Here is a 27,883-nt window from a genome sequence, read left to right as displayed (position 1 = left end):
CTTTTCCCGCTCCCGGGCAGGTGCGATCGCGGTCCCAGCAGCCCCCGCTGCCGCCCAGGTGCGCCGGCACGTGGCCGGGGGCGGGGCTGGCGCCGGCCCCGCCCCCCCCGGTGGCCCCGCCCCCCCCGGTGGCCCCGCCCCGCCGCGCAGGGGGCGGGAGGATCGCTGCTGGCTGTCTGTCTGTCTGCCGCCGCCGCAGCCCCGCGCTGTCAGGCAGCCCGCGGTGCCCGCTCCGCTCCGCTCCCCGGCTCCCGCCGCCATGTATCTCTGCAGGGCCGCCTCGCAGGCGCTGGCCTCTCGCCTGAGCAGGGCTCCCTCTGCCGCGGGCCGCCTCAAGCAGCGTGGTACGCGGGGGCCAGCCCCGGAGCAAGACCCGGGGCCGGGTAGAGGTCAAGGGGACAAGCGGGGCGGGGGGGTCGGGGGGGCGGCGCGCCGCTGCCGCCGCCGCCTGTCCGCGCCGGGGGGGGGGGGGGAACGCGCCAAGGTCGCGAGCCGGGGGCTGCGGCGGGGGGCGCGCGGCGCGGCCGTTGGCGGGGTCCGTTGGAGCCGTTGCCCGCGGCTGCCCGCGGTGTGAGGGGGCGGGCGGGAGCCGCGCAGGCTGCTCGGTCATCCCCGCCGCCGCGGCCGGCTGCCGCGACACCCCCGGCGGGGAGCCCCCGCCTCCGCGGAGCGGGAGGGCGATCGCCCCTGGGAGAAGCGGCTGCGGTGGGGCCGTGCCCCCCCCCCCCCCCCCGCCGCCGCTCCGTGGAAACCGGCTCGGTGGCGGGCAGGTGTAAACCCCCCCCCCCCCCGCCCCCGCAGCGAGCGGGCCGCCGCTGTCTTCGGTTCCACCTCGCAACAACAAAAATAAAGGGGTAAAAAAAATTGTCAAAGCGGTGGTTTCCTCCGTGGTCTCTCAGCACCGGGAGGGAGCGTGAATCAGCCTGGTGTGTTGCAGCCATGGCTTTTGGTGCATCAGGAATTGTGTAACCAGTGGCAAAAAAAATCTTCCGGCTGCATCGGATGATTGCAGGCTCACGGAGCGCCTACCTATAATGTGCAGCTTTTAAGAAGAAGGTGCTCAGGAGAAACCACTACAGAACGTATGCGTAAATGTAAGAAGATCCATTAGGGTGCCTGGTGCTTGAAGAGGAGTCCGAAAAGCCTGTCATGAGACAGATGATGCTAAACATAATCTGGCACACGATGGCAATATTTTGAGATTGAGACTATTTTTGCAGCTCCCGATTGCAGCGCTCAGAGCCATTTTATGTTTAATGAGCACCCTTTCAATGAGGCGTTTCTCGTCTCTGCCACTCGTCTGGGATGAAGTCACAAAATTCAGCTGAAAGCTTTGTTGACGAACAGAATGATGTGTGGGTTTTTGTGGGTCTCCTTCTGAGATGTACCAAAGAATCCAAGGCTGTAGCAAGCATCAGAACTACAGAAACAGTGAGCAAAAATAAACGGCTAACACTGCCATCATAGTGAATACATACTCGATCAGGGATAAAATTGTGTAATCCTGCCTGTCTGCCCTGTTGGCCAATAATTGAAGTTACAAGTTATGATGAAAGAATGTCGATTCCAAGGAAAAGGCTTTTTGTTGAAGTGCTCTGTTATTAAACTGAAGAGGATTTGTTACCTTTGCTGATCATGACTGCAAGGCTAAGGACAGATTCTTTTACGTACCTCAGGCAGGAACTGTTTTATGTTCGTGTCTTGTTTTGTTTTGTTTTGTTTTTTTTTTAAATGTTCCTTGGGTAGTTCCTCAGTCTATGTAGACTGCATCCAGTACTTGGAAGCTGATAGGCAGACAGCATAGTTCGTAGAAAATCTTACGCTCTTAGGAAGAGCTGAGCCATGTAGCTAGTTTAGTTAGGCACCATGCCCTGTGTTACTCAGTCGCGAAGCTGTACCTCTCTGCTTCGTTACATCTTCTTAAATGATCCTTTCCCATAGAAAGTTCAGATTCCGTCATTCTATTTTGTGATCGTATTTTAGCAGCACTTTACATCAATTTCAATAATGGTTTTTATAGCACCTCTTCGCCAGATGTCATCTGGGAGTGTTCCTGGCTCTTCTGGAGAGAGCATGATTTACTATCTCCTTGCTGGTGTTGCTGCTTTTGGTGGTTTATTTTATGTAAGTGTTTGGGAATGGAGCTGCTTGTGCTTTCTGGGTTGGCATGGCGTAAGGTGTGTTCTGGGTTAAATAATATGGTCAAGACGCAAACCGTCAATAGAATGTGGATGTTGTAGCATAGAATTAAATATAGCCTAACTTAAAAATCAGTTCAAGAGAACTGGTGAAACTGAATGCCTGTTGCTTGCCTGTTTCACTGTTACTTTGATATCTAGTGCTGTTGTCATTCTTAGTGGCAAACATGTTTAAAACTGTGGAATCAATGTGTCCAAAGATGGAGTAAGGCATCTGCCTCTAACCCCTTGCCCCTTCTTGTCAAACAAACATTAAGACTATATCAAAGCAGGCAAGACAGATGTGAAGCAAGCTGTCTGAAGCCACACGGGGAAGATTATGAACCTTGTTAATTGGGGCACAATGAAAGATAAGAATATTAATTACTTAGAAAAAGCACATTAAAGTTTTGTAAACATCTGCTTTTGTCAAGCTTTTTGGTAATCGTTCTCTTCCCTGCATCTAAATATATCGGACTGTGTGCTTCACGTCCCTAAAGCCCCCATTTCATAGCTTCCTTTCATCCCCCAAGACTTGAGATAGTGTCTAGCCCATCCCAGAGAGGTGCATGTTTCCCGCTCCCACAAAATAATCCTCTTGAATGGTAAGTAGCTTCTACTTGTTCAAAATATCAAACCTGTGTGACTGCATATCTGGAGGAATAATAAATTCTCTTGCTGTCACCTTTTTACTGTAGTTTTTTTTCTTAAAATAATCTGACTGCAATTGTCTTTTAAAATACTGTGTTCAATTCCTGAAACACCGCAGCACTTTGAAAGCGGTATGGTATATTGTCTTTGCTTTCTAACAATGGAGAAATATGAAATGTATAAAAATGTTAGTATAGCAAGGTAGTTTTTTTTTTTTTAACCTTGCTTAGCATAATTTGATATGTCTTTTAAGATGAGCAGTAGCAGTTGCTTGAAAACCCTTCTCTCCCTCTCCCCTCTTTTTGTTTGGTAACTTTGTAGGGATGTAGCAATAAGTTTGGGTATAATTTCCTTTCAGGCCTACAGAACAGTCAGTTCATCTCGTAGCAACTATATTGAACACATGAATATTCTTCATGAGAGAGCTGAGGCACGGAAAAATAAACCTTGGCCAAGCAAGGGTGAGTTGCGCTCTTCTCTCTTGTTCCCCGGGTACATGAGGATCTGGAACAGATTTCTAGAGTGTCTAATTGGGCCTTAAACCTGTCCAAGTCCTTGCCTGAGCTCTGTGACTGGGAGTAAAGACAAAGGTGGTTGTGCAGTGTTCTGTTACAGAGCTACTTCGGCACAAATTTTGGGAATGGACTTAATGTTTACGCAGTGAATCTGGGCTGTGATCAACCTGCAGGAGTCTCTTTGCATGGAAGGAGTTGATGTGCCAACCATTAATTGTATATTGGGTATTTGCATTTGATTTGCTGGAAGCTTAATGAAACTTGACTAAATGCATAATGCTGTCAAAATCAGTTTTGTTCTTTTGTTTGTTGGGAGGGAAGGAGATAATATCTTTTTCTCAGTCGACAGTTTGGCTCCAGGCCACATGCCATCAGGGAACACAGTTCAATAGGAAAAAAACCCTACATTTTTAAAAAATATTGTAACTGGGACCCATTTCTTGTCCCACAACTTTGATTTTGTTCTTTTTAATTTAGGATTAAATGAAAATCAGACACCACCTAAATGTATGGCAAATCCTTCCTTAGCTCTTCATGCTTAAATAATTAGACCATGTTAGTTCAGATACTTGTAATGGAATGTTGTCTCCGTCTACATCAATTAGTGTTACGGTGGCATTAATATAAAAGATAGAACTTTGGCAAGCATGGCCTTGCTAGGAAGAGCAACTGGAAAAAATGACTTCTTAAGGATCTTTTATATTTTTATTTAGTTGTTATTTAAAAATTAAATAAATTAATGAAGCCATAGCTCTTGAAGCTGTGCCTTATTTTTTCTGATGCTGACATCTAGAGAATTGATTTATTCATATGCACGCAAAGAATAGATTTGAATAAAGTATGCTGAGTTTAAATTTTGCCTTCGCTGTGAGAACATGCTTTGAATTGTCTGCCTCTAAAATTGTTTCTTTTGAAGTTGTTAGTCTTGAGGTTCCACAACACATCCTTTAGTTTTAGAACTTTAAAATTACAGATTTTAAGATTGAAAATGGCAAACCACCTTAATTTCCTTTCTCTTAAGCAGCTGGAAGCAATACAGTTTTTAAACTGAATTCTTTAAATGCTGAGAATTCGGCCACAATTTTAATGCAATCCTTCCTTGTCCCTAAAATAAAAAAAATCTAACCTGGACCAAAGTAGACATTTTCTCCTAGTGACCTAGTCATCTGCTGTTTGGGGAAGAAAGGAGGGTTACACTCGTTACGTTCTGACTAACGTAGTCAGAAGAACATGGTAGGTGTGAAAGCATGAAGCAAACCTTCCAGGGCACTCAAAATGATGTCAGCGTATTCCCTCTTTTTCTCTTAAGGTTCACTTCTGCAAGGTACTGAGTTTTAACCCTAGTCTACCAAAATGTTTGAATGGGATACCTGCCGAGTCAGTGGTGCTGTTGACCCACTGAAGGCTCTGTAACTTACTTAATTCTGAGTTCGGGTGCTCTCCAGACTTCCCATAATCTGATGCTTTGGGGCTGCTTAGTAATTTACAGAAATGTCACAGCCAATGGCAGATGATTGCTGCCTTCCTTATTATCAACAGTAAGAAGTCCAAAACATTGCTGAGGCCATACAGCGAACACAGTTGAAACTTGTTTCTTATATTATTTTCAACATTTGACTTCTGAATAAATGCTCAACCCAGAGTTTTGAATTGGACTTCTGAGTAGCTAATTCCAATTCACGATACAAAACTACTGTTGAATCAGCTCTTTTTAAAATCCTTCTTCATTCCCAACTGTATCCTCCCAAAAGAGGTTTCTGTTCTTACTTTTCCTATGGAATCCTCTGTGTGCTTTCTCAAAAGGATTGATGTTTCTCTTCCCCGCCGCTTTTCCCCTGTTCTCTGCAGTTGTATTTTTGCGTGTATCTTGTCACAGATGTTACCGTAGTATTGCTTTTCCCAGAAGCGCCACTGCAGCTTCTTTCCCCACACATTCTTTAGATTCAGTTAGTCCTTACACTTTTTCACAGTAAGCATTGCTGATAAGAGCAATTAAAAATTCTGTTCTCAAAGTAATCTAATATTTTTTAGGGTTACATAAAATCAAGCTTAAAGTAAGCTATAAAACAGTGCTGGTAGCAATATGAAGCGGTGGATAGAAAAGCAGCATGCCAAACAGCACATTCATGGCATATTTGCTACATGTCCTATGGTAAGAGGAGAACTTTCTAGCTGGAAGAACTTAATACCAGGGAGCAGATGATCAGAGAGAGACTCTCCTGACACAAATTATTTTTGTGGTTTCTCATCCCAAGGAAAATTCTCCCCTTGTGCCCAAACCCCAAATGTCTATTATAAAGCACTGCATGTGCTTTACACATTTGCTTTGACAGCAAACAAGGCTGTCAAAACAAGAGAAACAATCACATGCTATTCTAGGCTTGTTTGTTTCTTAGAGGGTTGAAGTGATATTTAATGGTATTTTAATGATATCAGACATTTAAAAAAAGATCTAATAGAAAATTTTCTGTAGCTCTTCTTAACTGACAGCTACTCTCAAATTTAGGGAGGGAGGGATTTAAAAAAGCCCCTGGCAGAAGCCTGACTCGAAGTAGCAGTAGGAAGTCTGGGGCATCATTTGAACTGTAAAATGATGTTTGCCTTCCAGAACATTCTACTTGCTTATTTAGCAAATACTGAGTTTTGTCTTCCATTTGCATGTGTCTCCTTTAAACTTGTTCCTGATTTCCTTCTTCTTTAGCAATGACTTTTCTTTTTAACTTGATGCAAGCTGATTCAATCTTTCTAATCTATACTCTGCTTTTACACTTTCCAGACTAAAATACAAGGGAAATCTGTTTCCAAACCTGAGGAAGTTAAATACAAAGAAAGGACAGTCGTTCACCATTGCGTACCTTGCAGCCTACCTTGGGATGACTTTATACCTTCTATTGTAAAACTCCATACTTGTGGGACTTGAAAAGAACTACCTATGTTTGCAAGGCCAAACCATATTGAGCTTATTACTGAATCTGCGTTGTAGAAGGCAGTTCTGAGATTGAGAAGCTGGCTGTTCTGAATGAATGCACTCTATATTTGACTGTCCAATAAAATGTACTGAATGCTGAGCTTGGCTGTTAGTCTTTTCTTTGTGTAATCAACTTAGTTTTGTTTTTTTTTTTTAAATCTAGCATTCTCTTAAAGGGACATGATCAGGTTGCATAATACAAAGCTTTGACTTTTACTAAGGAGTGAATAGCCTTGTGTTTAAAGTTGGACACAAAAACATGAGCTTGCGCTAGCATAAGAAAACCAAGAATTAAAATTGATCTGTTTAGCTTTTAAACAGATATAGAAGAATGAAATAAATTCTGACTATGTCTCTTTAAGCTCTTTCCTTTCTATTCTCACTTAGTTTACACTGTGTTACAAACTTGATTTCCAGTTCTATTTTTCACATGGTGAGTTGGTTCTAGTGGTAAACTTGCAATGAACACTTGGTATATAACTTTCTTTTGTTAACTTGATCTTAGCGCATGTTTGCATGGTGATTGTGCATCCTTGTCGCTTTGTGCTGTTAGTTTTTAATGACTTGTCTCAGCTGAGTTTGAAGTAATGCATGATTGGGAAACACTGAGTTTTTCAGATTCTAAAGAGTCCGACCCACAGCAGTGTAGACAAGTATTTAAAAGACAACTGGGGCTTGTAGGAAGAAAATGGTCAGTCATAAGTGGTCATATCTCCAGTAAAATGAGTCTGACCACTTAAAATTACCAAGTTATTTTCTTACTTATATACACATAGTTTCAGTAAGGGTCCCCTGTTTTATTCCGCCCTGCAGACCTTCCCTTTCTTACTTGCGTGCCGTGGCTCTTGCAGTGGTCGCAGTGCATTCAATATGGCTTTGAGGAAGGCAGGGTGAATAGGGATAGCAGAGTACCGGTGGCAGTGTAGAGCTAAGAGGTGGCACAAAACCCATCTGAAAACTAATCACTTGTTGGGCTCGGCGTTATTGGAGCTATTGCCAGCCAAGTTAGCCACCTGGAAAACAGCCCTGTGCAAACTGAAGCCACACCTTGGGTTGCAGTGCTAAGCTGTGAGCCTGATGGATAATAAACTCCGCAAGAGCTTCCAAGTAAGGTAGCAAATGCCTAATTCCCAGTGCGGTAACTCCGCTGCTGGTGCGAACTGGACAAGAATCCGGCTCCCTGTGACGCCCACGAGTGCACTATCACTGGCCCTTTCAGCAGAGTGGGTTTGAAGCAAGGCTTGGTGTGGCCCTTTCTTATCCTTCCCTGCACTCTCACCTCTTGTAGTCACTTGCTGTAAGCCACAGTTTCTTTCTGTATTACACTGAAGCAGTTACGAACCTCAGTAATTAAGAATATGGTTTCTTCATCTTGTAAACGGCTTTTCTGGTGCCACATTAGACAGTACGGGGGCATTAATTATCAATTTCTTGACTTTATAAATTCTGATCCCAAAGCTTAGCTTCCCATTTTAAATTTAAATGAGGATGGTGGTGAAAAGTAGTTGGTGAATTTGTGTTGCATGCATGCGCTTTACTCTCTTTATTGTATTAAATAAATCCTTAAAAGGTGATGAAGACGAGACGGCTGAAGTCACTGAAGCAAAGACAGCCACGGAAGAGGCTGATGCAGTAGCTGCTGCTGGACCTGCAGCACAGGATGAGAGTGCTGGGGTGTCCCCAGAAACTGGAGGGGAGAATGACTTACCGGCTCCAGAGGCACCCCCTGCTGCGGAGGAAGCACAGCAGGAAGCTGCTGCTAATTTGGAAGTTGCTGCTAATTCAGAAGCTGCTGCCGTGCAAGGTTAACTTATGAATGCGGTTCTTGCGTGTGTGTGTGTGGTGTGGGTTCTAAAACTCTGCCTCTTACTACAGAGCATTGCGAACAAACGTCAGTATTCCTAACAGAGTTTGTCCTGCAGTGAAAACTAATTCAGGTGTTACCTTGACATATCATGAACATAAGGTAATGAAGTTTATTAAATCAGTGTCTCTAAAAGCATGCTGCCTGTGGCACCAGAGTTACTGTCCAAAACTAGTAGAATGAAAAGTTTATTTTACTACACCATTCTGTTTCTCTTCTTTAAGGTCATATATTGAGGTGAGCATGTATCTTGGCCTGTTGAACAGTTGTTTCGGTGACCTGGTTCTTAAAGGTTTGTTAAGGAATCTAAACATTTTATTTCACTGGCCATTCCTGAGATACTCACCGAAAGTAATTATAGCTGTTCTGTCAATGTAACTTGAACAGAACTTTGCATAGCAACCAAAATGTTGTCATGATCTCAGTGTTAAGGATATACTAGGCTAAAATTTCAAAATTCAATAAAACATCAAATTGGTATTAGACGCTTAAATCAGTTAGTGGCTACACACTCAGTATGTTGAACGGTCAGGTTGTTTGAAATATTTTGGTTTACTGTAATTTTAAAAAATCACAATAATACAAATGCAAACCTATCCATAAGTTGTACAAAATACAGGATTATAATTGAACTTGATTTTTTTAGCAAACTTTTTTTTTTACTGCTAACCTGTAAGGATAGAGCAATGGCTTATCCTCGTACCTCTTGATGTGTTCAGCTAAAGTCAGAAGGGACACACATAAAGCAATTGCAATTTCTCAGTCAATAGGAAAGCAGCAAATGTTTGTATCTGGTGTCTTCACTTAAAAACCAAACAAACCACCACCACCAACAAAAAAAACTTGCTAGCCTATCATGAAAGAGAAACTTCATTCTAATTCTTGCTTTGGAAGAGAAGGCTTCAGTGTGGCTGTAGCAAATATGAAAACCACTGAAGCAGTTTTCAGCTTCAGTTAAACACGGAATCTTTACTGCACACCTATGTTTGACTGACTTTGAGAAACCAACCTCTACTTGAGAAGATATATCTAAAATGCAGGTCAAACTGAGATTAAAAGTATTTTGACTGCTAGTCCATGGGAGGTTATCATAGTACCTTGAAAGGTATTAGCAGATTCAGAAATTGTTTTCACCTTTTTCCTTGGTGACTCCAGTGAGGAATGGATGCCTCTTAATTGCCTTTTTAACAAATGAACTTGAGAAATGGTGCAGCACTTCAAATGGCTGACTTTTGTGAAGGGTCTAGGTATGAATGGGATTTTAATTCATGTGTGAATAGCTCCTGTGCTTGTCTGCAAACCAGTCCGTTACAAATAACATTTTAAAAGAATACTTGGTCCGATCTGCTAAAAGTAATAGAGCTAATAAAAAGTACAAGTGAGTATATTTGTAGTAACTATTACTGTTTACATAGGAAAAAATATAAGGTAGTAGTTAAAATATCTAAAGCCTTAAAAATTTCCATTTCTATGACAAATTTGGTGGCCTTCTACGAGGGGTTTACAGCATTGGTGGGTAAGGGAAAAGCAACTGACATCACCTACCTGGACTTGTGCAAAGCATTTGACACTGTCCCACACGACATCCTTGTCTCTAAAGTGGAGAGACACGGATTTGACGGATGGACCACTCGCTGGATAAGGAATTGGCTGGATGGTTGCACTCAGAGTTGTGGTCAACGGTTCGATGTCCAAGTGGAGACCAGTGACTAGTGGCTTTCCTCAGGGGCTGGTATTGGGACTGGCACTGTTTAACATCTTTGTCGGCGCTGTGGACAGTGGGACTGAGTGCATCTCAGCAAGTTTGCCGATGACACCAAGCTGAGTGGTGCAGTCGACGCACTGGAGGGAAGGGATGCCGTCAGAGGGGCCTTGGCAGGCTTGAAAGGTGTGCCTGTGCGAACCTCGTGATGTTCAACAACACCAAGTGCCAGGTCCTGCACATGGGTCGGGGCAATCCCAAGCACAAATACAGCCTGCACAGAGAGTGGATTGAGACTGGCTCTGAGGAGAAGGACTTGGGGGTGCTGATGGATGAGCATGACCCGGCAACGTGCGCTTGCAGCCCAGAAAGCCAACCGTGTCCTGGGCTGCATCAAAAGAAGCGTGGCCAGCAGGTTGAGGGAGGTGACTTGCCCCCTCTATTCTGCTCTCGTGAGACCCCACCTGGAGCACTGTGTCCAGCTCCGGGGCCCCGAGCACAAGAAGGACATGGACCTGTTGGAGTGAGTCCAGAGGAGGGCCATGAAGATGATCTGAGGGCTGGAGCACCTCTCCTGTGAAGACAGGCTGAGAGAGTTGGGGTTGCTCAGCCTGGAGAAGAGAAGGCTGCAGGGAGACCTTATTGCAGCCTTTCAGTACCTGAAGGGGGCCTACAAGAAAGCTGGAGGGGGACTTTTTACAAGGGCAGGTAGTGATAGGACAAGGGGTAGCGGCTCTAAACTGAAAGAGGGTAGATAAAGTCTTCACTCTGAGGGTGGTGAGGCACTGGAACCGGTTGCCCAGAGAAGCTGTGGGTGCCCCATCCCTGGAAGCGCTGAAGGCCAGGTTGGACGGGGCTTTGAGCAGCCTGGTCTAGTGGACAGTGTCACTGCCCGTGGCCGGGGGGTTGGAGCTAGACGATCTTTAAGGTCCCTTCCAACCCAACCCATTCTATGATTCTATGAATATTTAGACCATTTAATTTAGCAAGGAAGTAGTCTGGTATATGTTAAAGTTAGTGTATTAGAGCTGTTGAGATATGTTTTAAAATGTCTTGCAGTGTTTACCTCTGTTGCTCTACAGAGCAATTGCAAAATTTCACTTTAAGGAGTGGGCACTTGCTTGTATCTGCAAGTGGTTGAATACTCCTTTCACAATGCTAACCTAGGAATATTTGTTAATTGTTGGATAGCATAAGATCTTCCGTATGGTAAATACTCCTGCCACTCTCTTGAAGAGGAAGCAGCTAGGATCTTCCCGGAGAAATGTTGTGCATAAGTGGATTAAGTCTGAGGATCTAATTTTAGACACAGTGACTTCATGTAGTTAGTGGTCACCATTTTATAAGAGGAAATAAGTCTTGTAACTGTTAGTTGCTGTGCTGCTGGTGTTGACTGGAAGTGGATGTGCCATTTAGAAATTACTGATTTCTTGCATCTATTTTCTCTGGCAACATACTAAAGAAAACAGCACTAGAGCAACGCTTCTGTTACCTTATAAATAATTAAAATTCTGAGGGTTGTTTCAGGTGTCCTCTGTCAAATCTTGCTGCAGTGGCTATTCTTTGCTGTGTGGTGAAGCTGGCGGAAATGAACCTGTGGGAATATAAAATCGTTGAGAAACTTTTGCATGTTGTTTCAGCCATCTTCCTTCCAACCTCTAATCAGGATATCACATATTAGCTAAAGCATTTCATATGAAGCAGCAGAAGCTGTACTTCCCCTCAGTAATTACTAGTTTCTAAAGCAAGGGAGTGTTCTCCCCGGTGTAGCGTTGCCTGATCTTTGCCGTTTCTGGGATGTTAAAACTTGCTTCTGAGAACAGTTCCCTCACGCCACTGGTCACCGGTGAAGGCTATTGTAAATAACTGTGACGGGTGTGCCTACGTCAAGGGTGAACCCTGTGGATCTCACAAGCCGTTCACGTGAGGTTCCCCCACTGGGGCTAAGTCCCGCTGTGACTGCCGTGTGTCCCGAGTCCTGCCCTGGGAGGCTGCAGAGGCTCCTGCCGCCGGGCCGCCCTAGCGTTCCGCTGCTCCTCTCCTCCGGGCCCCGTCTGCAGGGGAGCAGCACGGCGGCTGAAGCGTTCTTCCCTCGGATCTCCGAGGCATTGACGGGGGCCTCTGGCTTTTGACCGTGTGAAGGGTTTAACAAGCAGCGCGTGGTCTTGCATGCACAGGGTTAAACCAGTATCCCTTCCCTTTAAGGTATGTAAAAGCTAGTTGCCATTGGCATAATACTTAAAATATACGAAGATGGTATTTTGATTCAAAAGTTCTCTGCTCTTTATGTAGTACTTCATTTGGCCTGCAGTCAACAGCTATTTGTGTTTTTAAAAAAATAATTTTATAATTAAAATCCTTCTGGAGATACCCTTCAGTTTTGTATTTAACCATCTTCATCATTTGCGTTGTCTCCATTCAGAGGAAGAAAGTGTATCTAAATTTCTAGTGAGGTAGAGAATTATTTTTCTTTCAGAACTGCCAAGGGAAATGCAGGCTTACTTTGAAAAAGAATACTTATTTAAATAACTTTTATTGGTAGCTTGATGTTACTTCTGCAGATGAGGGTGCAAGTGTTTTTATTGTTACCAGTAAACCTCTGCTTTTTCAAACGCAATTGTTTCTTTTAATGTATAAGACTTTCTGTAATCTGTTTGGAAGTGCAAGGTGCCGATGGACATTTGTCCCCAGCTCCAGTATACATACCTATGTATGTATACAGATAACATGAATGTGTGATTATACACAGATGTGCAAAAAAACCCAAACCCAAACCAAACAAAAAAACCCCAGGTTGGAGGTAGGTACGTAATACTTAATCAGGGTAATTTCAATTTTAGAAAGTTAATTACAATTGTACCTGGCTGGAATTTTCTCCTTGCCTCAATTTAAGCAATTTACAACCCACTACTGGTATCTGGAATTCTGTGAAATAGCATTGCCAAAAAAAGTACTGTGCCATGTAACTCTGTTCCCAAGGTTTTAGCTTCCTCTAAATTCTAGTTTTCTGTTCCTTTTTATTACTTGAGCTGTTGCGCTGTCACTCATGTTTACTGCTTGATGCTGGTAAGCTTCCTGCTGTTCTCCTAGTGTACCCTGTGTCTGGGGGCCATAAATTGAGATCAATTTTTCTTCAGATAGAACAAATGCTGTAAAATGCACAGATTGTCAAGCTGCTATTTGGATTAGGCAGTGTTGTTGCATCTGTGACTTTTAGTTCTTGGATTGCCGCTATAAACTTCTTTCCAACTTCAGTATTGAGGCTTGAGGTTTTGGCATTATCAAGTGGAATATCAAAAGCAATTAGTCCAAACCCATGCTTTCTTGGACTCCTGACTTCTGTAGCATAGGTTCTTTTCTAATTTTGTAAGTGTTGGAGGATGTGGTCTCATCTCTATTATTTCAAACACCATTTGAGTGAGTAACTAGGTTTGGGGAGGATTAGTGTCTGAATGTGCCAGTGTTTTCCATGTTGAGCTTTGAATGGCATTACAGTGCCGGTTGTCTGCAGCCTAGAGAAACAAATATAGGGTGCCCTGGACAGGAGTTACTGTTTTCTGGACAGGACTTTTGCTAACCTGATCGCACAGTGATGCCAAGCAGACAAAAACACCCGACATAATCAGTGTGCATTGTTTTTGCTTGGTAAGTTACCAAACTCTGGATGCGTATTCGAATGCTCTGACACTGGGAGTATTTTGAAGAGTGCTGACAAGTCCTCAAAGTAATTTGCAATTGCTCATACTTTTTAAGAGGCTTTCAGAATGACGTTGCTCAGTAGAGCAAACACATCCTTCTAGGCATTTGTGTGAGACGGAGGGTGGAGGAAAAGCTGTGCAACCTGCAGCTCTTTACAGGCTTAGGCGTTGAGGTAAGATGCAGCGTGCATAGGGATGAACAAACCTTATCCCTTATGATTATACCACTTGTTCGCAGTTGGACCTCGTGGAAATAACGACACTTTTTTTTTTTCACTTCTCAACCTTGCTTGTATAGATCAGAAGCATCTCATAACAGGCCTATTATCTGTCGTTTTCATACGTATAACGTCATGGCATGAAATGAGTCTCTAGGCGTAGATTGGTGTAACAGAAGACAGAATCAGGGAAAGTATTCATATCGTTTGACAAAATCTGTGCTTAATTACCAACTGTAATAAAGGTTTTCTATTCTGAATCTCCTTTTAGAGGATTTTTTTCTCTTCATTGATTACGGTGGACTAAGCTAGCTAAATTAGGCTCTAGAAAGTTGAATTAGGTGAATATTATCCTACTGGGGAAGTACCCATATCTGTGGAACCTCTGTTGAGTATTTCTGCTTCACATTTATCACTTTCTTTGTCTGTCCCTTGGCCTGCTGCATTTATCTTGCATCTCTCGGATTGCCAAACACTGGCCACTAGTCTCTTCTCCCTTCCTCCTGTTTTTCCTTCATGAAACTGAGCTTGTAGATGAGTCGTCATAGCATAACTGGAAGATCTCTGTAGGAAGAATGTGAACAATATTTAGAAAAGACTTCTGTGAAAGTTGTGAGCATCTGAAGACACAAGTTGGTAAATGGAGAGACTGTTTGGTTTTGAACACCGTAGCCGAAGAGAGAATTTTACAGCAAGCAGTGTGCTGGGGAGGAAGATTCCAGTAAAATGGAAAAAACCCTAGAACTTCCCAGCTAAAAGTGCAAAAGAGTAAGAGGGGGACAACTATGTAAAGTAACTGTCTTCCCATTTGTCTATTGTAGAACAAGGGGACAAGTAGCTTCTTAAAAAATGATTAAAGCTGGTAAAAGGACATGAAGTGAATAATACCTAAATGACTGGCACTGTAAAGGAGAAAATGGATTTACTGCTTTTTACTAATAAAATATCTATAGCTCATTGTCAAGACTTTAAAAAAAAATTCTAAAATAGCTTTATTTCTTTAACTTGGAAAGCAAAACCAAACTTCGGTCAACAAAAACTGTTAGCATTTACTTTACCTTAAGTAGTATTACCTGTGAAAATTTTCTGTAAATACAGCATGCAGAAGAACATTATTAGTGTCCTACTTTAGAGAAAATGGCAACAGGACTCCTTCCTGTTCTCCTGCGGTGGCAGTTCAAACCAGAATGGTAATGATGGGGGTTTTTATATTAAGTTTTGGGCAGCGTTTCACATTGCAGAGAGAAACATCCTTTTCAAGAAACAACATGTCAAACTTTGGTTGCTCCTTTGAAAACAATGTAAGTGGGTAAAACTTGGTGCATCGCTTTGTATGAAGATTGTTAAAGAAAATGCCTAACTTTTTAATTAAAAGGTTTTTTAGAGCTTCTGAAAGATTTCACACATCAAATTATTAGTGCATTTTCATATATGCCGTTTATGTTAACTTGCACTAGTTTTCTTCGTGATCCATTCCAGTCAGTGGCTAGATGTTTAAAACAACCAATGAAACACAATGTGAATTGCTTCTCATTGCTACAAATCCTTGTTACAGAATATAAAACTATATACCTGAAATTATGTGAGGTGTTATAAACTATTCTGGATTAATGTGGTATGCGCTGTTATGCTTTTATACTGACCATTACAGGCATCTCTGAATCTTTTTTTAATCATCTATTGTAGAATAATCTCCCATTGAAGCGAGTCTTCTGGTCATTAGTATGAACTAATGAGGCTTTTCTTAGGAACTAGTGACCTACATTAGGCACAACCAACCTGTGAAATGTTTGGTTGAATGAAGTTGTTTCTTTTCTTGCTGTATGGAGTGAAGAAAAAAATTTTTTTTTGTAAAAATGTGCTTCGTAACGCCATGGTTTAGGCTTTCAGCTGGACCTCAGGGATTTTTATTTGGATTAATTATAGATGGCTTGCAAAACGAAAAAGCTGTCATATTTTTATAGTGGCAGGATTATTAGAAATCCCAGCCTTTCTTTGTTCATCAGTTTCTCAAAGACCTTGGGCTCTAAGCCTCTGGTTTGGGTTTAACTTACAGAATAGCTGAAATGCCAAGAGAAAACTCCTGACGCCCGTGGGCTCTAGTGGGGTATTACAGGTAGGGAAGGCTGAGGCCACCTTCGTGGGTGGTCGGGACAGGGCAGTTCCGCAAACAATTTCTTGAGAGCAACGTGGGCTTCAGCAGTCGCCAGCCACTACCAGTTCCTGTCCTGTGCATTCAAGGAACTGATCGGACTGAAAAATAATCAGTGCTTTTCTAAACAATTGTTAGTTCCCTGATTCGGTTTAGCTCATAGAGCTGAGAGGTTTATTTTTTCCTGTCTGAAGCTCAAGTGCTGAATTCAAGTGTCAGAGAGAGGCATTGGTATGTGGTTAACCATCCAGTAGATTTTTTTTTTTTTCCATTTTAAGCCAAACGTTTGTTAAGTGTTTTTTCCTTTCGGAAGAGATGGATAACATACTCTAGCTGATTATAATGTTACATGGTCACTGAATACAAGGCCACTGAGCAGAGAGAGAGCATTTCAAGTAGTCCTGAGTGACGTTCCTGGTGCTTGGGATGTTCCCGGTGTGTATTGGCAAGCCTTGCGTGCCGAGCTCCCTGTGTCTTCCTGGCCAATGAAACCTGAAGCACCTGCTCACTTTACCCGGACATATGCATGGTTTTGCCTGTTTTGTCCCAAACTGACTCGGTGATGATTATTTCCCCCTCTTCCTCTTGCTGAGGTGGCTGAGGGTGGTTTGAGCCCCTGTAAGCAGAGGGAGGAGGTGCTGAACCCAAGTCAGCGGTACCTGGGGTGGCAGGGGGCTTCTGATGAAAGGAAGGAAGGGGACCTTAGCTGTCACCACCACCTCAGGATTTAGAACAAAAGCCATTGTTGAAGGAACTTCTTTTCCATTTTCCTTAAAGTTGGTGATGGAATGAAAGTATGTTAAGTTGGTCTTAAAGGGAATGTACTGCTACTGCTGTGTTCTCCCCTGGATTAGATCCGAGGGAGCCAGGTACCCCCACCTCTTGCGCTCTATTTTGCACTCTCTAATACGTTCTTGAATTACTTTTCAAACATGGTAGGATTTGACTTTTTAAAAGTTAATTCTACTCCACTGTTAGTGTTTCATTAGTGGGTCTTTAAACTATGAAAAGGAATGGGGAATTTTTTGCTCTGCCTATCCTAACATTTCAGGGGACATCCCCAGCCCCTCAGTAGACCTCACTGAGGAGAAGCTTTATGTAAGCAAAAGCATCACATGCTAGTATGAGCAGTTCTCTAAAAGACTGTAAATTAAATACCGTTTCTGTTTTCACAATTAAATTTGACTTTTTTTTTTCTCCCCTTTGGAATTAGTGTGTGACATTGGTGATGTTATAGGCAGCTTGAAATATCAAAGCCCTTTTTTGTACTCCAGCTTTGGTTCATGCGCTCCAGGCAGATTCCATTCGTATTATGCTAGCTAACTTGTATTATTTTAGCTTTATAAAGCCAAATTCTTCTGCAAAGAATATTTTTAAAAGTAATCGAACCTGACATTCTGCATTACAGATACCAGCCTCATCTTGACTGCTTAAAAAAAAAAAAAGTCATGATATGAAAAAAGTGTATTTTGAAATATCTTTAAAAATTGCAGGAAACAAGTGCTGTTCATTTTTTGTTGTTGTTGCTTCTAACTGGAAATACCACTTCTAAAATGAATCAAAGGATTAGGATTAGAATCAAAATATGATAGTTTTAAATATATTAGTAGGGAAATGCTAAACTGGGGGAAAAAATATAGGCTGTACTCCCGAGAAGGCTGTTGTTGTCTTGTATGAGCTTATTATGAAACTTCCATCCTGGGGGATGTAGGGGAGGGGGAAGACCCCACCTCTTCCTGAGCAAGGAAAAAAATTGAATGTAGCTTTCATTTTAAAATCTGGAACAGCTGTCTTCTCCATATATATTGTAAATAAGGAAAACATACTTACAAAGCCACTTAAAAATACAAGGTACAAGCTTGAAGTCCAGTGAGATTTAAAAATACAATCTACAAGTTAGTTTAATTATGCCTATGGGCTATTTGTATTCGTAATCTATAAATTGGTATCAACAGATACTAAAAATAATAAAAGTTTCAACACAAAAGCACTCTGAACAAGGAGCATTTGCAGCGGTGCTGAGTTGACTGGCCAAAGGTGGTAGAACTTTTGCTGTAGGAGTGAAATTCTGAATTGCAAGAGTGCCCCCACGCTTTGTTAAAAATTTGGACTTTTCCTTCTTTTAATGCTGCTCTGTGAGAGACAGCTTCTTCTATTCTTACATGTTAAGAGAAAAATTTATTTCTTTCACAACGTAAAGTACTTCACCCACAGGAGGAAGGAGGAAAGCAGTTCTTTCCTTTTTAGAATAGTTTCTTTCTATATGTAAAATAAGTTTTGTTTGTTTGTTTTCTTAACAATTAGTTGCTAACCAGCTGCTACTTCAGTGGAAGTGTGAAGACCTAACCCTCACACTAACATGGCTGAGTTTTTTGAAGGGCTGCTCTAAGCTTTAAAGCAGTAGTTTAAATTTGCACTAAAGAAGCCTCAGTGTTGTACCGAAGGAGGGTGTACCTTGCTCCCAGAATAGTCCAAGCTTGCTTAGGCGGAGGAGCAGAACTTCTCACTCCTGACTTGCCTGCTTACTCCTCTTGGCAATGCTGACACGACTGTAGACGTGTAGAATAAGTCAGGTCAACTATTTGTTTCTTCTCCTGGTTCTCGTATATCCCATTTCTTTCTTCAGGAATTGTGGTCAATGAAACCTGGCATGAAATAATATGTACGTATTGGACAGTTAGTAGTTTGCTTCGTTAGCTTTCACACGTGGCATGTGGTATGAAACACAGCTTGGAAAATCCAGCTTTATGAACACTGAGCGCTAAAGCCTGACAATATATGCCCTGTAGAAATGCTATCAGAAACAGTACCTTCCACAAAAATTCTTGCAAGAACCAAGTTCTTGGCAGATTTCAGATTCCGCTTATCATGATCCGTGCCAACTCAATTTGCTCCATACCAGCCTGTCACCTGCCTCCTTCAAAATCATCCTACAGCGCATTGTTTCCCAGGTGGTAGGACACGACTGCCAGTGTGAGCCCGTTTAATTTCAGACTAGAGTTTTGCATCCCAGACAAAAATCCAGGCTGATCCTGCATAAAAACTCCCTCGGGAAAGTCGGAAAGCTTGTTTTCAATGCTTGAAAGCTTTGGGGGTAGAGGCCATGCAAGCAGTGGGATCTGGGTTCTGAAAGTCAATCCCTGTGCGTGGGGTTTTGTGTTGGTTTTGTGTCAGGTTTTTTTGTTATTAGCAGGAGGAAGTCAATCTGTGTGCGGTGTTTTTTATTTTTTATTATTAGCTGGAGCAAAGATGAGTCAGTCACACTGGGCATGCAAGTCCCTGCTTATCTTGCTTCTCTGTTCTCCTGGGAGAATGCTGAGCTTGCTAATATTCAGGCAATTCAATTGATGATCATGAGGATGCAGAAACGCCCTGGATTTGTTTTCTGTTCTACTGTGAATGCACAGAAATGTGGAGTCCTGTGCTCTCAGTGCTGCAACTTTAGTACTTGTAAGAGTAAAAATTCTGCCTTTGAAGACTGCAGGAATAATTACTTTATACAGGAAGCAGCTTTTTTTTTTTTTTCACTGAAATGATAGGGATCGTTTCCTAAAAATTGTATTTCTAGGTGGAACTAGATGTTGGATATCGTGCTAGTGAGTTACTGGAGCTTCCTAATGCTGCTGCCTTATTAAAAAAACAAAAAGCAAAAAAACAAACAAAAAAACCCCAAAACCCAACTAATTTCCTTTTGTCCGTAAAATCAATTTCCTTTTCTGTATTTACTCAACTCAAACCAGATGTGTTTTCCTAATATAAATGGTTTGGTATTGTGTTTGGTGCATATGTAATGTGCTGCTGGTGCTTGCCCAGTCATGTTCTGTTCCTGCATGTGCAGTTTGGAAGGATGTATTTCTGCTCCAAATGGTTATCTCGTAAAGCAGAGGAGCTAAAGACCACTTGAGAGTGCATATATAGCTATCCTGGGCAGAAGGAGGTGATATCTGTGTTAGGGTCAGCGTTGCACGTAAGCAATGGATAGTACAGGGATGTTGACTTATGTACTGATGGTTGCGTAGTGGAAATATGTCGGGGGTCTAACTAGCCTGAGGACGTTTGTCCTCAAAATCCTCGGTATGTTAAAATCCCTTTGAATGCTTTCAGAACAGCTGTTGATGCAATATGCGGAGCCTAACCACTTGCCTACAGTTAGTAAACGTGATTAGTTTGATTTCTCTGAGGCTTGGACTTCTTTAATATTACCTTTTGTTGAAATCACAAGGAAGTTAAGCTCTTAGTTCAGATCTGTAAATGCAATAGTATGTAGAAATGCCTAGCAAAATTGAAGGAAACTGTAGCCACTGATACTGGGACTTAGCTACTTAGCTACAGGGGAAAACTTAAAATTGACAAATGCCTGGTGGAGAAGCATAAGAAAAATAAATATCATTTTTTTTAAAAAAATAGCTAATATAATACACAAAGGCTGAGATTTTGCTACCAGTGTAATACCTTGTATGAAACTGTAAGGTGTGTAACTTCTGTAGAATAATATATCCTACTAAGATGGGGGGGGGGGGGGGGGGGCACCACACACCAATAACTCAATGAAACAGTAAAATTATGAAACCATTTAACTCCAGTGGTATTGATGAATGATGTGGGTTTTTTTCCCAAACCAACCAACCCCACTTCTGTGAATATAAGAAGAAACTAAAAAAATTGAGAACAGTCAATTGGCAGATTTTAAATTGTATGGGTCAGGGTAAATCATCATATGGCTGAGACCTATTTGACTGGAACGCTGCAAGTGGGTGTTTTGTTAAAGATGTTAAGGAGCTGACGTAGTATTGTATAATATCGATAATAAAGCAGCTGGGCATTCAGTGGAGAACATAATACGAACAGCACTTAAATACCATGTGTCTTCATTGCAGGGAAGCAGTTGCACAATGCAGATGATTTTGTTCAGTTAAAGCCTGTAGAAATTGTAAGAAAGCTGGCATAAATAGACAAAATGGGTTGTAGTCATCGCTGCACAAGGAAATATGGGGACCTCAAAATTTCAAACTGATCATCATTCAGAAAACAACACAGAACCAGTTAAGATTCTGTATCTCCTCTACAACTCTTTTTGGAAAAAGTAAAGCAGCTTAAATTTTTTAGTATTTGAACTAACAAAAGTTAGAAGTTATTTCAATTACATCTATTAATTGCTGTAGAGTTTCACGACAGGCTTATTAACAACTTTGCAATAATTGAACAGACAGAAAAGTAAAATCCTCCTTCCAAGGATTGTGGAAAATGAGTCATCGTTGTACCAGACATAGATTAAAATCTCTTTTATGAAATAGGGTGTTACTGCAGGATTTTACATGGAACAACTGCGAGAGATTAAGCTGGACTGAAAAAATATGAAATGCAAGCAGATTTAAATAAAAAAGGCGGGGGAGGGGGGCAAATAGCACTGAGATTAAATTTAGCATCCAGGGAAACACAAAAAAGAAGTTCCTAAACTTTGTAATGCTTTGTGCTACCAGCTGGCCAGTAGGAGAGGATGGGAGGGACTCGGGCAGTATGCCTGATGTTCCCCACGGAGAAGGGGCCATGTGGTGGTCCCGATTCTGAAAGAGGCACAGGACTCATTCTCAGCTTGCCAGGTCATCATTCATCTGGTGTTGCCCTGGGATCACAGCAATTCCCTAGGACAGGGAAAAACATGTTGCCCTTGTGAGCGGGATACAGAGTGTTTTTTTTCCAAGACCAAGCTGTGTACAAATGACCAAAAAATACACCGAGATTTGTTTCCGTGTGTCAGATTAATGCTCAAAATAGCCTTCATGGTTACAGACTGGTTCTTATTTTCATGGTGCTCAAAGCACCAAAAGACACTTAGATAGCTTGCAGTAGATGCAATAGGCCAAAGGAATGATACCAAAAAGATCTTCGTGGGCCAGCGTGGATCTTTGCTGGAGATAATGCCTCAAGGCATGGATAATGACCCAGTGCAAGCTGCCACGTCTGATGCTGCTGTGAGCAAGGGCACTCGGACCGCCAGCTCTGCCAGCTTTCTCCTCGAAAAGAGCACTTCGCCTGTGGCACCAGGAAGGTGGCTGCTACGAAACTCTAGCCGCGTGTGCTCAAGGAACGGATGTGAAAGCCACTTGAATAAAAGTACCAGCTGGAGTCTTCTGCAGTAAGCAAGGACAATTACTCATATGTACAGACATAGGTTTTAAAAAATGCGGTGCCTGTCGCAATGAGGCCGTTTGTATTTCAGGGAGTGACAGCTACCCTGCAGAGACCTGGATGGACACATTCGGAGGAATCCATATTTTGTTGCAGTAGATTGCCTTTCTGATAGCCATAAAGAATACTTCAGACCAGACACAAATCATTCAGTACAAGTGGTGTAAGTGTTAACATTTGTTTTCAAGGCAGGTATTCCTGTAGGTGACAAATAAACACAATTCCCATTCAAAGGAAATGGGGTTTTATTAAAAAGCAGGAAAGTCCATGTTGCTCCCTCTACTTGTTTACTGATCTACTCTTCTTAGTGCAAAGAAATTAAAACACTAAAACATCACAAGAAATAAACAAAAATTAGCAAGATGAAATACTACAAGCCAGACAGTGAGTTTTTTGTCATATAAACTGAATGTTTGATGTTACAAAGTCAAAACCAGCAGCTCGTTACCATAGCAAATATATTGCATTACGTAAGTGATGCTAGCTATAAAATAGCTCATGTTCTGAATTTCGAATGTACTATTTTTTATTGCATAGCTGTTCCCTATAAAGACAAAGATGGCAATTCCTGATTTTTTTTTTTCTGTTGCTTCTTCAAAATTCAGCCAGTGTTCTGCAAAATAAGTGAAATAATTGATGTTCAGAATATGCTGTATTTAAATAGCTGCAAGCCTGTATTTGGAAAAAGGCATGGGATGCTAGCTCTGCGAAACTCCTCTTTACTGCATTTATTGAACTTCTAATGAGGGTGTTTAGTTAGCTGTATTTAATATACATGTAGCTTAGTAGAGGACACAATTTGTAACAACAAAAAGTCCTTGCAAACCTTATCCTGCCGAGCAGTTAAGGTGTGTGATGTTGAAGGCCTCCAACAGGAAGAAGAACATGGTAAGAGAGAATTTATTCAAGTAAAATATAACATGTAACTGCTGGATGATGTGTTCAGTATCCCTGCAGAGTGTATCTGTATATAGACATATTACCTATTACAAACTTTTTGTACAGATAGATTGCTTTATCCTTAAGCAGTATTGAAAAATGGCTAGTTGGCAATCATGCTACACTGGAATCACAGCCTGAATCTTCAGCCTGATGTTAGGATATTTCTACATTAAAACTACCTGTGACGTCTTTGCAAGGTTATGTGGAGTGTATGTGTAATCCTATGGTGTTGATCAGACGAGGATTATTTCCATGGAAACTTTACCATTATTATCTTGCACATCATTAGTTTGGCAGAAATTGGAAGATAAAACAAGGGTATCTGCAAGAGAATATGCATGTTAGAGAATACTTACCTTCATCTGAAGACATGAAAATAGCTCATGTCTATAGTTTTCTGCCCCAGGGTTGGGAAGAGTCAGACTTTCCCTGGAATTCCACTTGCAAACTTTTATTTGCATGATAAAATTTAATCATCTGATAGATCCTGTTGTCTTCAGTTACTTCAAACATCTTTGTCAGGCAGGTACCTCATGCCTTGTGAGCCTTGACTGCTCGCCCTCATTTGTGCCGGTGAATGGAAAGACAAGACAATTATCTCTCTAATTTGATTCATAGAAACTGTGAGTGAAGTCTTGGATGTTGCAGCTTCTTCTGCCCATGAGGAAAACTTAGACAGTGTCAAGGAAGGAGCAGCCTCAGCAGCTCAAGAGATTTCTGAGACATCCCCAAGGAGCCAGGACGTTGGTGCTGAGGAGTCGGGGCAAACTTCAGAAGGTGCAAGAGTACAGCTGGGTCTGAAATGTTTTGTCTCTGAAAAGCGCTAATGGCTGTTTGCACTGAACTAGCTGCAAGAGCATGCAGAACTCAAGTGACGCAGTGTGGCTGCTAGCGATGACTGTGTTTGGCATCACAGTGTTAGCAGAAAATTTAATTTTGAAATTATATCCCATGCAGTAGAAATAGGTATTGCTAAGTTGGATCGCGGGGGTGTTTTGAGCTCAGTGCCCTGCTCAGTCTAGATGTAAAGTTCATGAAGAACAAGAAATTCTCCCTCGTGCTGCGTATGATGTAACACACTTTTTTAACATCTGACTTAATTTGAAAGATAGAATTTTCTTAAATTACATTGCTGTAAAGAAAAATATAGGCCATGTGATATTTATAAACCTTACAGTGTTTCAGTGAAGCTATAAGCGATCTTATATTGCTATTGAAGTTGAACGATATAATTAAATGCAAAGAAAAATGTGTGTTAAAATCATCACTGCAGAGATTTTCAAAGGAGTTTAGAAGTTTGGCCTCTAAACTCTTTTTACAATTAGAATTCAAAAGCTAAAGGGAAAAATGTCTGTATAGCTGATATGACTTGGTAAATTGTATCCCTTTAGTCCAAAGGATCCTTTGGAATAAAGGAAACAACTTACTCAACTATTTGTCATCGAATAAGTTGTTTCCAAGGTGTCTCATTTGTGCTTTGTCTCCATTTTCAGTTTCCGAGGAGGAGAAGACACCTGAAGAAGTTGCTAAGGAAGAAGTTGCTAAGGAACCCTAAAGGTACACAGCACAATTGCAGCGCATGGTTTCCCGCTCTTCACCTTTCTTTTTTTCTCGGTTAGTGGCAATTGCAGCATGTGGTAAGTTTGGACATGCGCTCTGATGGTGAATTTGTATTTCTGCTCCCAACAAGTACACCACAAAAAAGAACTTAACTGAAGTATTTCTTATTGTTTGGGAACCATTGCTGGCATCTTTTAGAGGCTCGGGAGCAAAACATTTCTATATCAATTGTCATGCTGGGTATTTATTTATGGCTTTAACTTAGCCCCATGCAAATTGGATAAAGACCCAAGAGTTGTAGCTTTCTTCCAGGCAAAAAGTGTTCTTTGGACAGTGGTTTAATATCTGTAGATACCGGACTTCTGGATTATTGCCCTATACGGGTGAATTCTCTTGTTATCTTCAGTGTAAACATGGTGAAGTTGTAACCTTCTGGACTGTTTCTTTTTTTAAAGACATTTTTTCACGATTAGTCTCTCTGCACTTTTAGTTTGTGCTAATGAAAAATACTGAATATAATATTCTTACAGTTTTGCTAGTATCGCATTCAGTTGGCTTTATTATTTTATAGAATAAAAAACTTTGTCCACAATATTTTTACTATGTTGCTATTCCTGTGACTCCCCTTTCCAAAATGGATGGTAGGATGGTGATAGAAAGCTAAGGGAATAAGTTTGGTTGAAATATGAACTAAATCTTGGTAGAAGAGATATTAACTAGAACAGAAACAACTGGAGTTAAGCAGATAAACTTCCCAGGTCAGGAATTCTCAAAATTATTTGCTGCTAGCTAACAATTCATACACTCATTCTTGGAGCAGCTGTGCAAGAGGAGAAGGAAACAGAGCGGAGAAAGTTATTTTTCATTGTATCCTCAAAAGGTATGTTCTAAATACACATATACAACCTTATCATTATGTCCGGAGTCCTTTGCAAATGCATGTTTGCTTATTCCATCATCCAATGCAATATAAAATAACATAATGCCTCTTATCTTCTTGTCATAAAAGGTAAATATTGTTCTTAAACTGCATGGTCTTTTTCCATGTTGTTTTAGCATTTGAAACTAAGAAAAAAAATTAAAGCAAAGCCAATCCCACAATTATACATTATAAATCTATTTTTCTCTGTAAACATCTGGCAACCCTAAAAATTGTTGCATTGTTATTCCAGATTTTGATTTAGACAACTATTTTATTGCATAGCTGTTCCCTATAAAGACAAAGATGGCAACCCAACATATCCAATTCAATTAATGAAGGCAGAGACGGTAACTGAAATGGGTGGGAGTGGGAGGGAAGGACCTTTGAAGGAACAAACTGAAAATAGGTGAAAAATAGATGAATCTGCTACCAGAATACACATCCACTGAATTCTGCTTAAACTGCTTGGGGTCTTTTTGACAAAAAAAGTCTTTTTATGAATATAGCACCACAAGGTTACAAAAATTGTCTCTTACTACATTCCGATTCAATCTTGTTGAGGAAAAAAAAAAAAAATGTTTATCAAACATTTTACTACTTAGGGCTGGAAGGTTGCTGCTGGATTGAAAGCCATGCTCACTTTTTCCAATTTGCAAGTCAAGAGCCACAATGCATTCCCAGTTAGGAAAGAACTAATATATATATTTTTTTTTTTTTTTAGTGTATGCTTTGATTGCAAAGGTACAGACCTTAACTTTCAGTTTGCATTAAAACAAATCATACTTTTGGGGGAATTCAAAGCAAAAAAAAAATCAAAAGAATGTTGATGTAAGAATCAAATTAGTATCCAGTTCACTTTTAAAAAAAATACTAATTATTTGGTGAAGGGATAGAAGTAGTAGTAATGGATGAAATCCTCAGATGAAGCCTTGAATTGATGCTGAGAGCATGCCTGAGTGAGAATATACTATTATTCCCCCTTCTTTTCAGAGCACAGCAATTCTTCTGTGTGTTGCAGTTGGCCCCAAATTCACACTACTACGAAGCTACTTGTATCAGTAATCTCAACAAACACAACTGGTTTGCCTCGTGCTTAAAGTTAAGCAAGTAACTATTTGTAGAAGTAAGGCTTAGTGGAATGCGTCCAGCGTGCAGGGGAGTTCATTTATACCTGACCAACACAACTGAAGTTGAGGGATTCCTTGAAATTGGGCTTTGGTGGTGGTAGCAGAGCAAGTTTTCACACGCCATCAGATAAGCGTGATTTATGCAGCAGTAGTGTTTATATGCTGTAATTCACTTAACTGATAACTTGTAGTCAACTTTACAGTGTGCTTTGAATATTTGCAAAGAAAAAGACCTGATGAATCAAGTCTGTTGCTAAACATAGTGTCTTGTTGCTTCCTCTAAACCAGATTCTTTTTTCTTTTTCCCAGTTAGCAGTGCTGAAGCCTTTGGAAAGTTTAATGGAAATATTTGCGGCAATCAACCAGCTGATTCCTGTGTGAAACCTCATACTCTTCCTTGGAGACATAAAAGAAATTGTGCAGTTTGTCATACCACACACTGCTCATTAGGACCACTATTCATTGCTGCAACAGACAACCTAATTAGGATTTAAGTTGGTTAGAGAGATGCTTCTGTGATTAACATCTCTGCTTTAGTAAGTAGCATCCAGTAGTAACTGTCAAAGCACCACCCAGCATGTAATAAATACACGTGCTAAGAGAAGCAGTAGACTTAACTGAAACCGTGTAAGGTGAGCTCATTCTAGGTCTTTGCTGTCTCGTTATATACATTGATTTCCTACTTTTGGTCCAACCTGTGGCGCATAATAATACCATTGAAACATTCCATGCTAAAATGTAAGTAAAAGGTTTTAACTAAGTTAAAATCTTACAAAAATTACCTGTCGGTATTTTTAGATTGGCTCACGGGGAAAATAACAACCTTATTTGCTCCCAAGTTTGGATTTGCAATTGTAAGCATAGGATATTTGGCTGTACAAGAGCTAATTTTCCCCCTGCGTAAACATTTTAGATGCTACCCTTCCTTGCACAATAACATCCAGGAGTAAACATTTTTAAGGCTCCCGCTTTGAGAACAAAACCTGTTTGCAAATAGTAGCAATAGGTACTTTATAGCATGAAAATCAAAATAACACTGGTTGAAGTTACCATCATCAATTGAAGTGGTGGCTCCTCCCTTGGGGGTGCGGGGCCCCATTTCTATCAAACCTTATTCAGCTCGCTGTAGGCTTTCTGTGTTGTTCTGTCTTAGCAATGACGTGCAGCAGTGGTATAACAACACGGAGGTTTGAGAGAA

General features: G+C 41.2%; 2 protein-coding genes across 2 annotated transcripts in view; both read left to right on the top strand.

The window, feature by feature from the left end:
• The first annotated feature begins 259 nt into the window (after positions 1 to 259).
• On the top strand, positions 260 to 27,379 carry MGARP (mitochondria localized glutamic acid rich protein). Its single transcript, XM_075709259.1, has 7 exons — positions 260 to 344; positions 2,021 to 2,124; positions 3,187 to 3,289; positions 7,882 to 8,115; positions 23,695 to 23,871; positions 24,570 to 24,633; positions 26,995 to 27,379. The coding sequence occupies exons 1-6, from the start codon at positions 260 to 262 to the stop codon at positions 24,629 to 24,631; spliced, it is 765 nt and encodes a 254-aa protein (XP_075565374.1). The 3' UTR covers positions 24,632 to 24,633; positions 26,995 to 27,379.
• The window catches only part of ELF2 (E74 like ETS transcription factor 2), a 54,193-nt gene continuing 50,926 nt past the window's right edge, over positions 24,617 to 27,883 (top strand). The window contains exon 1 of the mRNA XM_075709254.1: positions 24,617 to 24,633. The gene's annotated coding sequence lies outside the window, so the exon portion shown is untranslated. The remainder of the gene's footprint in view (positions 24,634 to 27,883) is intronic.

The sequence above is a fragment of the Pelecanus crispus genome, chromosome 4 (genome assembly GCF_030463565.1).
Source record: "Pelecanus crispus isolate bPelCri1 chromosome 4, bPelCri1.pri, whole genome shotgun sequence".
NCBI lineage: Eukaryota > Metazoa > Chordata > Aves > Pelecaniformes > Pelecanidae > Pelecanus > Pelecanus crispus.
This window is presented reverse-complemented; position numbering and strand designations above follow the sequence as displayed.